The sequence below is a fragment of the Oppia nitens genome, unplaced genomic scaffold (assembly GCF_028296485.1).
Source record: "Oppia nitens isolate AA-2021 unplaced genomic scaffold, nextdenovo-longstitch-racon4-pilon3 scaffold40_pilon_pilon_pilon, whole genome shotgun sequence".
Lineage (NCBI taxonomy): Eukaryota > Metazoa > Arthropoda > Arachnida > Sarcoptiformes > Oppiidae > Oppia > Oppia nitens.
In genome coordinates, this window is record NW_026533222.1 from 168,848 (window position 1) to 182,500 (window position 13,653).

A 13,653-nucleotide genomic window follows, 5' to 3' on the forward strand; every position below is an offset into this window, starting at 1 on the left:
ATATTATTTTTTGAAATTATTTTTTTACTTTTTAAAATAATTTTTTAATTAACATATCATTATAGTACAGTATAATATAATAATAATAATAATGAAATTAATTATAATTTATTAATATAGTGATTTAATCAAATGTATTTATAGTAGAAATTTTAATTTTATTTATTAATCCTATTATTTATTAGATTTGACACAAAAAAAAATTATATACGAAAAAAAAGTTTATATTAATTACTACAGTATTTAACTAATGTTATTGTAATGTATAGCCTATGTATATAAAAAAAAGTAATATATATATATAATGTAAACAAATTTACTATACTTTAAGGGATAAGTAGTTATTTATTGTGTTTTAATCTTATATTATTAGTATTAGTATTATTATTACCAGTAGTTAAGTATGCAGTTAACAAACAACATGTTATTTAAAACACAAAAAAAACTTATTTTGTGTTTTTATTTTTATTATAATACTATATTATATTAATTTTATTTTCTATATGTGTTTTACAAATCATTGATTGACTATATATTATATATATAAAGTGTAATAACAATCAGTTAAATGGTATTAACAAACAATATAATACTGTATATAATATATAAAGTATATAAAAAATAATAGTAGAAATAAATTATTATATAATATAACTACGAAAAAAAATAAATAAAATTGTTTTCAAATACACAGCTTGTTTAGGACTATAAAAAAATAATGTGATTTTGTTGTTGTTTTGTTTGGTTACCCCCCTATTGATGTGAAACAATTTTGTCACTGAAAAAAATTTATATATATATATATATACCGTATACACCGTATATATATATATAAAATAAGTTTTCATTGTTGTTGTGTCAAAGTTAGGGTCATATAAATTAATAACCCAATAGTTTGCCAAAAAAAWATATATATATATATATATATATATATATATATATATATATATATATATATAATATTTTATTAGTAAATAAAAATTATATTTTTTATTGGTATAATTAATTAATTTTTTGTTTATATTAATATCATAAAATTAATAATGGGCTAAATAATAATAATAAATTAGCTATATATCTATATAGATAGCAATTTATTTTAAATATATAGTTAAATTAGTTTTATTTTATTTGAATACAAAAAAAAGTAAAAATTATTTTAATTTATAATTTTGTTGCTATTATTATACAGTATCCAAAAGTGTTTAATTAAAAAATAAATTTTTTACAAATATATGTTAATTTATAACTTATATGTAAAATATTTTTTTATGATCCTAATTAGTATTAATTAGATTGTTTTATCTAGATTAAATTTATTAATAATAAAATTGATTAAATAATTAATTTATTTTTTAAAACTTGAAATATTATTGCCATATATGTAATACAAAAAATATATATATATATATAATATATATATATATATAAATATTAAATGTTTTTTAAAGAAATAATATAATACTTAATGTTATGTTTAAAATTAAAAATGTTTATGATTTCATTAGTGAAAATGAATTTTTAAACATAAATTTTTCCCTTAAAAATAAAACATTATTAATAAAAATTTTCTCATTAGTAGTAATAAGGGAGAAAACATATGTTTTAATTTTTAATTTCAAAAAATAATGGGTTTGTTTTAAAAAGATATATTTTTTGACATAAAAATTATAGAAAAATATACTCTACTTTACTGTACTATTAAGTAATTTAAAAGTTAAGTTTATTATAATAAACAAAACTATATATATATATATTAATATATATACTGTATATATATAAATTAATATATATAAACAGCAAAATGCAATTTAAACGATCAAAAAATATTTTATCCACAAAAATATTTATGTTTATTATTATTATTAAAATTTAACAATTAGTTGTGTGTATATGTGTTTTGTTAAAATTTTAAAAATGTATGAAATTTACAGTATTTATATATATATATGTGTGAAATATTATATATATATATATACTTAATTATTTGAAAAATGTGTAATAGTAGTAATTAATAAAAATTATGTATATTAATAAATAAAATAAATAATAATTATATATCATAATAGTATAATAATAATAATAACAACAAAAATTGTTATTAAATTAATTATTTAATAACATAAAAATATTAATAGTAGTTAAACATTGTATTGTATATATATATATATGTGTGTGTATGTGTGTGTGTGTGTGTGTCTATGTGTGTGTGTATGTGTGTGTGTGTTTGCTGGTGTAACTAATGACACGGCTATTATTATTAGTATTAGTATTATTATATTGTACAGTGTATTGATGTGCACCGGTATGTAGTAGTAGACTATGTGTATGTCCACCGATGCTATTGAAAGAGAGAGAGAGAGAGAGAGAGAGAGAGAGAGAGAGAGAGAGAGAGATTTTAACGCACGGCTAACTGTAACGATAGGTTTGTTTTTCAATAGACATTAAGTAAGGGTTGGATTGGATTTGATTTTTTTTCGGCCATCATTTGCAGCAATCATTTGAAAAATTTCTTTTACTCTCTCTCTCTCTCTCTCTCTCTCTCTCTCTCTCTCTCTCTCTCTCTCTCTGTATATTAAAAACAAATAGTTGAAACCATTTGACCAGAAATTTTTGTATGACTTTCCCCATTCATTCATTCAGACTACTAGTGCTAACAAATAAAAACCGCTGAGTGTATGGCTACCCATCCTATATAATAATAATAATAATATATATGAAATGTAAGAAAAAATAACTATTATATACATTATATACGGTTTATATATAACTAATTATTGTGTAATATTGTATAAGAAAATGCATTATACATAGCATTCCTCTAATACTGTAAATAATATAATAATATATATATATATAAAACTAAATAAATCTAACATTATATATATATATAACAAATTTGTTTGTTAAATTAAGCTACAAATAATTTATTATCAACTAAATTAATAATAATAATAAAAATAAAAGTTTATATATATATAGGCTATATAAATGCATAAATCATTAAATAATTATCAAAAATGTTGCTTAAATTAAGTAATACAGTATATTATAGTATTATATAATAAATAAATGGTAGACTTAACTGTAGTATATATGTGTAATACAGTTAAGTATTTATTTATTTTTTTTCAAATTGTATAATAAAGTTATTGTAAATATTAAATATTAAATAATATAATTATTATTTGAAAATTGTGTTTTTAAATATTTTTTTCATTATATGAGTATATAATATAATTTATAGATTATGTGATTGAAATGTAATATATATTGTTATAGTATTTAATAGGAGAAAAAACACACACAGAAAACAAAAAGTATTAGTAAAATAAATGAATCAGAAAAACAACAATCATTTTTAAGGCTATCCATTGGGATATATATATATACAGTATATACTGGTAGTAGATATCCATTGAATTATTTCAACTTAAAATACTATTGAAAGTGATTGAGAGTAAGAGAGAGAGAGAGAGAGAGAGAGAGAGAGAGAGAGAGAGAGAGAGAGAGAGAGAGAGAGAGAGAGAGAGAGAGAGAGAGAGAGAGAGAGAGAGAGAGAGAGAGACGATTTGCTTGAGAGATATGCTTCAAAAGACTAATACAACCAAAAAAAAAAAATAAAACAAAAAACGTTTTAATTAAACATTTCATGCGTTTTCTGATGTCTTTTTATGTGTAAAACTATTCACATCTTATATATACTATATATATATATAAAGAGAGAGACAATAATGTAATGATTAACAAAATAAAACACAAATAAAAAAAATAAATAAAACTAAAGTAAAGTCATTCAATTCAAATCAAGGAATTCAATGCTTTTATATATATATTATATTTAAACTGTATTTAAAAAAAAAATAAAAATAAATCTCTAATAGTATACTAAAGAAGTTTACTATTACTCTCTCTCTCTCTCTCTCTCTCTCTCTCTCTCTCTCTCTCTCTCTCTCTCTCTCTCTCTCTCTCTCTCTTAGTCTCTCTCTTGGTCTCTCTCTTTGCACTCTTTAGACTATTATTAATATCCAAAAAAATTAAGTAAATAATTAACTTTATATATATATATATAGAATAATAGTGTTGTAATAAATAAAAAAATTAATTAAAAATTACATACAATGTATGTACAGTATAAATAGATAAATAAAATTGAAATCTAAAATGACATTAAATATAATATAATATTATTATGACTAATAAAATATTATTATTGTTTGTATATTTAATTTTATTAATTAATAATTATGTTTAAATATATATATAAAGTCATTGACAGAAGGGTGGTAACTGGTTTTTGGATACTATCTCTATAACCAATTGAGCTAGAACAATATAAATTTTTTAGGAAACATGGAATCATGGAACGGATAGCATAATATAGTTATATTATTTCTCATTGCGCTTATGTAGCTTAGCACCGGTATGTGCATTATCTCAAAAACTACAAGAGATAGCACAATAAAACCAAAAGTATAATATACTAGGTAAAATTTCATTAGACACGTGTTTCAGGATTTTTCTAAAAATTATATCGTTTTTTAACAAAAAATTAAAAAATGGGAAAATTATAAAACTTTGATATGGAATATTAAAAAAGTGTCAAGGTATTTTATAAAATTTTTAATAAAATTAAATTTTATTTTTAATGCAGAATAATTCGTATATTAAGTGTTTTTAATTAATTTAATTAAATAATAGTTTATTTAATATATTATGTATTTAATGTATTAATATAGTAAATTATGTAATTAAAATATAAAACATGTTATATAATAGAAAAATAATGATTATTAAATAAACTATTATTTATTGAAATTAATTAAAAATACTTAATATACGAATTGTTCTGCATTAAAAATAAAATTTAATTTTATTAAAAATTTTACAAAATACCTTGACACTTTTTTAATATTCCATATCAAAGTTTTATAATTTTCCCATTTTTTAATTTTTTGTTAAAAAACGATATAATTTTTAGAAAAATCCTGAAACACGTGTCTAATGAAATTTTACCTAGTATATTATACTTTTGGTTTTATTGTGCTATCTCTTGTAGTTTTTGAGATAATGCACATACCGGTGCTAAGCTACATAAGCGCAATGAGAAATAATATAACTATATTATGCTATCCGTTCCATGATTCCATGTTTCCTAAAAAATTTATATTGTTCTAGCTCAATTGGTTATAGAGATAGTATCCAAAAACCAGTTACCACCCTTCTGTCAATGACTTTATATATATATATATATATAAAGAAACTGTGAAATAAATTGCTAACTTATGCGTCAAAATAAATAACAAAATAACTATAAAATAAAATAATAATAATATTAATTAACAGTTTTTAAAACCTGACAGTAATTTTAACGCTACACTGAATACTATGTGTGTCTTTTAAAAATAAAAAAATAATTAATATAATAAAACTTACTGTATATACACTTACTGTTTGTTAAGTTAATATTTAAGTAATTTTAAATTTTTGTTAAACAAAAAAAAATAATAATAAATCTATCTTAAAGTTAGTAAAATTTATAGTTTAGTATTCAAATTTAATATATATATATATATTATATAAAGTACATGTATTTAAACTCTAATATACAGTACATATATAGTATACTATACATATTATATTGAATTGATGTACAAAAAAGTGCATAAAGTGCACACACACACACATACGTACATATGCATACATATACACACATACATACATATATACACATACATATATATACACACATACATACATATACACACATACATACATATACACACATACATACATATACACACATACATACATATACACACATACATACATATACACACATACATACATATACACACATACATACATATACACACATACATACATATACACACATACATACATATACACACATACATACATATACACACATACATATATATATACACATACATACATATAAACACATACATACATATACATACATACACACATATATCTAAATATATATACATATATACACACTTACATACACACACATAATTATATAATGTTTAGTATTAGAGTAGTACTCCCTACTTAAAAAAAAACCTACCAGTGCTCAATACTATTACTGTATTTTAGTTGACTATTGTTTTTTATATTATGTCATATCAGTCCTGTATTTAGTCTATTGTATTGTTTAGTGTGAGCGCAGATGTGCAACAAATTTAAAGTGTAATTAAAAGTGATTTAAACTATCATTTGTTTGTTCAAAAAGAGAGATAAATTTATTTATATATATATATATATATATTAAGATATATTTGAATGCTATGTATATATATATAACTGTTGTCTAAAAATAAAAATTTAGTAAAACTTGAAATTACTTTATATTAAGACATTGACTAATAATAATAATTGTTGTGAACATTGATGTAAATTAATATAATACTAAATGTTGTGTACTGTATGTTAACTAACAATAAAAATAATAGTAATCGTAATAATAACTTCAAACATGAAAATAATAATAATAATAATAAAAACTAATTGTATTAATAAATAAAAATTTAATTTCTATTAATAAATTTTCTTAACTCTCAAGTCATTTATATTATATATATATATATTTAAGACACAAAATACAATACAAAACTGTTTTATTTATTTGTTTTTTAAATAAATAGATTATTGTATTTTTTTGGTGAATTATAAACATATTAAATATAAGATAAATTATATCCTATATATATATATATATAAAAAAGTTTATTGTATTTATTATTAGCTAAAATTTTATTTTATTATTTAATAAACCCGTTAGATTGAGTGAAAAAAAATTATTTATTTATAATATATGTTAAATAGCATATACTGTATATGTAAATAAGTTTATATAAATTTTGCTAGATAATACTTAAATAAAATTATTTATTAAAAAAATAAATAACTTACCAATGTTAAAATTACAAATTGTAGATATAATATCATATTTAAAAAAATAAATAAAAATAAAATTATATTTATGCTAATATCTAATATATACAGTAATAATAATAATAATAATAATATATAGTAGTATAGTATATAAAAAATGATTTTATTTTATTATTAGTTAAATTATTTTCATATATCTTATAATTTTATTTTTTTTTTAAATTGTTGTTTGAAATAATTTTATTTCTAGACAATGACAACCCATTTATTGTAAATTTTTTGAGAAAAAAAAACAATTAATAATAATAATACAAACACAAAAAAATATTTAAAAAATAACATAAAAAACACACACAAAAAAACAACAAATCCTCAGTTTATATATATATATATATATATATTATATAATAAAAAAAATCTAACAATAAGTTTGTTGTGTTTGTGTATATGTATGACAACTACCGGGGCTTAAGGTATGAGTTGTTTATTGTTTTATAACAACAACTAACTGTCTATACATTAATGTCACTGAGATTTAATTTTTTTTGCATATTTTTGCAGTTTTTTTTTATTTTTTTATTTTTTGGGTAACATTTTGTTTTTGTTTAATACACAACAAAAATACTGTATTATATATATAATATAAGAGAGGATTTACTGTCTGTCTATCAGTTATTTAACTAAAAGTTTGTTTTATTTTTTTTTAAATAAAAATTTGGTCCCCAATAAAAAAATTAGTTTTTTTCCAATGATATCAAATAATAATTTTTATTGAAAAAGTTATATATATATATATATATAATTTATATATAATATTATATATATATTTTCACAATTAAATTGTTTAAAAGTTTTTAAAGTTAGTTTTTTTTAGGTATTAGTTTAAATATTTTACAGTATATTATGCATTGTTATTGATATAATTTTTTTTAATTATTTAATTATTATTATTATTATTTGCAACAAATATCACATAATGTTTTTTATATTATTGCAATTGTGTTGCTATTGTTATTATTATTGTTATTATTATTATTATTATTATTAGACGCTGTCATCAGTTAGCTTTAAATTTGCTGCAAAAAAAATTTAATAAATAAATAATTAGTATTTTATTTTATAATCATATATATTAAAAAAGTTTTTAATTACAGTATATTCATATAACAATATCTGAAAATTTTATTAATTAATAAATTTATTTTTATTTTTTGTTTGTTTGTTTGTTTAATAAATAGTTTACTAATCACTACTAATAATATTATATAACTATAACTTAAATATAGATATTTCTCTGAGAGAGAGTATTAATTAAATCGTACGGTTATTATTGATATCAATAACAATGTTTGCTCTCTTTCTTTCTCTCTCTCTCTCTCTCTCTCTCTCTCAGAGAAATATCTATCAGAGAGAGAGAGAGAGAGAGAGAGAGAGAGAAACAATACTCCGTTTAATATTATTATTATTATTTGATAGATAGCTATATAAGTCTAAGGCTTTTTATCTCAGCTTTACTAACACAACAAATAAAGTTATATACAGTTATATATATATATATATATATATATATCGGGAGAGAGAGAGGACTGTTAGCTAAGTCGACATGTAATCGTCAATAAATGGCATATTGTATATCAAACGGATCAATGGGTCCGACAGCTTGACTAACATTACTACTACTATCACTACTACTACTACTACTACTAACTGATTATTACTATATATTTATAGATAGATAGATAGATATTGAACAACAATATCGACAATTGTTTTGGGTATTTATGTTTAATATTATATAGATATATATATATATATAGTATATATTCAATTGGCTATATATATAGACACATAAAATTATTGCCAAAATTGTATTATATATATATATATATAGGTGTATAGGTGTGTGTAATAATAATAATACAATAAATGCTAATATAATTTTTACTATATATATATATATTGTAAAAGTTATGTCACTATATAGTATAGATTAATAATTAACTAAATATTTTTTTTGAAAATAGATAATTTTTTTAAATTTTTTTTAAAAATTAATTTAATATTTAATTTTTAATTTTAAAAATTTACCTTTATAACTCATGGACCTTTCCATTGAGCAAGACACTTTTTTATAGGAATGTTCACCAATGGTTGTATCACCAGTTTTGACATCATTTCCCTCCTAAATATAATTATAAGAAAAAAAATTAAAATAATTTTTAATTAAAATAATTAAAATAATTAAAATATTTTAAATAATATTTAAAATAATTATAATATATATTTTTTAAAAATATTTAAAATAATAATTATAATTCAATAAAAACAAAATAAATAATAAACTTTAATTAAGTTTATATTTAGAAAATTAATTAATTATATATTAATTATATAAATAGTTTATATATATATAAAACTTTATTATTAATATTATTTATTTAGTAAAATAATTTATATACATATATATATATAATACTCAGGAATTTTGCATATTTCAAATATGTCTAAATTGAAAAATATTTTACACTATATATTAATATATAGTATAAACACTTTATTAAAACTAAACTAAAAGTTTTATGTTATAATAATAATAATAATAATAATAATAATAATAAAATAGTTTTATTAATATACTATATATTTTGTAGACCTTATTATTATTATTATTAATATAATAGTGAATCAGTTTTATTATTAATAATAATAACAATAATAAAATGGTAACATATTTTTGCTATTCATATACAGTAATAATAATAATAATAATAATAATAATAATAATAATAATAATAACATAATTTTATAGTTGATTTCATTATCGCTATGCATATCATGAAAATTCAATTTTTATGCAAATATTTTTATATTAATTTTTTTGAGACTACTATTGTATTGTACTTTTAGTATCACTTTTACTGTATATATATATATTAATATTTTATTTATTTATTATATTTACACCTAAATAATTATATTTACTAAAGTGTATATAATTTTTTACTTTACAATTATCTATGAAAACTTTATTTAAAAGTATAGTTATGCTATAAATTTATGATAATTTTTTAAAAATTATAATATAATTTTATAATAATTAAAACTATTAGATAATAATAAAATTTCAAATTTAAATCATATAGATATACATATATATATATATATATATATATATATATATATATATATATATATATAGTATGATATTATCAACAAACAAAAAATATATATAATTTTTATTAACAATAATAATATTACAGTCAATGAAAATGGGTTTTTAATAGTATGAATGATAAATAAGATTTTTTTTTGTTGGTATTATTTATTGTTTCATATGATTTATAATATATATATTTATATATATTATTTCATATTTATATGTGTGAAATATCTTATTATTATTAATATATATATATATATATATATATATATATATATATATAATATAATATACTGTATATAAATTTATATATATATATGAGATAAAAGTAATGGTAACCGAAATAAATAAATAAAAAATAAGATTTTTTTAACGGTTCAGCGGTACTGAAAAAAACTGCCAAAACATTTGACTCGTGAATTGAATTGTAAACTAACTAAATATATATATATATATATATATATATATATAAATTTATTTATTTATTTTGCATATAAAGAGCTAAATAAATAAAATATATTTTTTTTAAATCTATAAGTCCTGTATGTATGCCATCACTTGAATGTCAATCAATATTATTATTATTATATGAAATATTATTTCACTATAATATTCATAGCAATTATATATATATATTCAGTTAAAATATTGTATAATATGTGTGTCTGTGATATCATCAGCAATAAGATTATATATATATTTAATATACTAATTATTTTTAAAAAAATATTAATTATTATTATTATTATTACTAAAATAAGATAATAATAATAATTATTATTTTTGATATAAAACTGGACCTAAAAAGTAATTAAAAATATGTTTGTAATGTAATTCATATAACATAAGTATAAGTGCTTTTGATTAAAAATAATATAATGTCTCTAAAAATGTTTTAATAAGTTTGTGATACATAACTACACACAACTACACACACACACACACACACACACACACACACACACACATACATACATACATACATACACTTGCAGTTAAAATGGTATTTATTTCAATTCAATAGTCAGTATTATATATATATATGAATGCATTTAAAAATTTACAGTATTTTAAGTTTTAACTAATTTAGTACAGTATATACTGTATATATATATATAATACAACAACTAATGCATTGATATTGATATTTTTAGTTTAATAATTTAATATATGATATTACTGTACACTAATATACTGTGTTATATATATATATATATAATTTATAATAAAAATTTTAATATACAATTTTTGCAACAGCTTTTCATTTACTTTATACTATAACAACTATACAACTATTGATATAATATTTTTAAAGAGAGAGAGAGAGGATAAAAATTAAACTTAAAATTACTGTAAAACACTGTTCAATGTTATTGTCTATATATATACCGTATATACAGTATACAGTATACATGTATTAAAATAATTGAAATAATTTTCTTAATGATCTAACAAAATATATATATATATATATCAATAAAGATAGAATATTCTGTAAAATAAATTAGTTTTATTGATATTAATATATAAATTTATATATATATAATTTATATATTCAGTATATCTAATAAATAGATTATACATTACTTGTATTATTATTGTATATTAGTTTTTATAAATATTTATTTTTTTTTTGATAAATTATTATATTAATATTTGATTATTTTTTAAAAATTAAATGTATATATATAAATAAATATGACCCAGCACACACACACACACACACACACACACACACACACATACATACCTGATTAGCAGCATTATCAATATTGGATCTGATTGACCGATGATTGAGTGGCTGTACGGGCCTATAGTTGTCTCCATGTCCATCACTTTTCAGGGTATTCCTCAACAAATAAAACTGATGGGCGCTCATATAGATTGGTTTATTCAATACTATCCATTGAACTGTTTCGTGACAGGCCGGTTGGGTCAAGGAGCCCTCATAGGTGATGTAGTGTTTCAATGTAGGCATCAGCTCCTGAATCGATAGCGAACTGAGCCATTGGGAGTCACCTACACAACAAAAAATTGATAGCAAAAAAAACAATAGCAAAAAAAAAGTCACCAATAATTAACAATCAATTATTAACTCATTAATCTATATATAGTAATATAGTAGTAATTATAGTATAATAATAGTAGTAATTATTATACAAAATATATTGTATATTATAAATAAACTGATTTATATATATATATATCGATATCTATTATAATTAGTTTTAATTACATACACACCATAAAAGTTTATATATAATATATATATATATATATACTATTATACAGTATATATTATGTGCTATTGAAACCATAAATTATAATTTATTTTATTTTTTAAATATAAGGTATAATAATACTATGAAATTAATCACATTTTAAATAATAATAATAATAGTAATAATAATTTTTTGTTTAAGGAGGTTATCATTACAATAATAATAATAATAGTAATTATTATTATTTTGTTATTCCCAACAAACTAACTAACTCTATGCTAATTAATAATTAAAATTGAAATATAAGTTAGTAATTATTATTAATTACCTTTAAAAAAAATGCGATAGAAATTTAATTAATATATAAATTGTTTTTATTTCAAACAAAAAAATTAATTTTTGTTTTATTTTATCTGTTAATAAAATTATTTGATATTCAAATACAGTAAATAAAGTTTACAAAACATAAGCAACAATTTTATTATATTATATTATAATAAATATCTATAAATAAATATTTTTAAAAAAGATAAAATAATTTTATTTTAATGTGCATATAAATTATATTAAATTTAAACTATTTAATTTTATCAAACAAAATATATTAAATTGAAAGTTAAATAAAAATAGTAACAAAAAAATTATTGAATTACTTATATATATATAAGAATATATTAGTTATATTATTACTATTATTATTAAATATAAAATAAAATTGTTGTAATAAATAATATAATAAGACATGTATGTTATATATTATTATATATATATATATATATATATATATATATATATATATATAAATAGATATATAATGTAATTATATATATATAGTTTAAAACACTTTGTTAACCATTTAAAGTGTGTTTAGTTTTTTTTATAATATTATAATATATAAAAAAAACTCTTGTCTTACACAACATAATAGATAATTTAATTTAAATAAAAACTAAATATATATATATATATATATTCAGTACTAATAGTGCAGTATATATATATACCGTATATACCGTATACTGTATATGAGTTTTCTACTTAATTCACATTTGAATTGAATTTACTTTACATTTAGTTATTTTTTGTGTGTATTTTATTTTTATTTTATTTTGTTTCTTACATATAGTCTCCACAACTTTATATATATATATATATATGTTTTATATATTATATATCTATATATAATTTAAAGTCATTTTTCATTTGTTGTGTGTGTATATGTATGTGTGTATTGTGTATATGTGATATGCGTGTGTATGTGTGTATGTGTATGTGTGTATGTATGTATGTGTATGTGTGTGTATGTGTGTGTATGTGTGTGTATGTGTGTGTGTGTGTGTCTATGTGTGT

At 18.3% G+C, this 13,653-nt stretch overlaps 1 protein-coding gene across 1 annotated transcript in view; it reads right to left on the minus strand.

Moving 5' to 3' along the window:
• Positions 1 to 4,269: 4,269 nt before the first annotated feature.
• The window catches only part of LOC128959043 (carbonic anhydrase-related protein 10-like), a 42,018-nt gene continuing 32,634 nt past the window's right edge, over positions 4,270 to 13,653 (minus strand). Inside the window, exons 4-6 of the mRNA XM_054304985.1 lie at positions 11,832 to 12,100; positions 9,010 to 9,103; positions 4,270 to 4,325 (exon numbers count right to left, since the gene is read on the minus strand). Coding sequence (XP_054160960.1) covers positions 4,270 to 4,325; positions 9,010 to 9,103; positions 11,832 to 12,100 — 419 coding nt within the window. The remainder of the gene's footprint in view (positions 4,326 to 9,009; positions 9,104 to 11,831; positions 12,101 to 13,653) is intronic.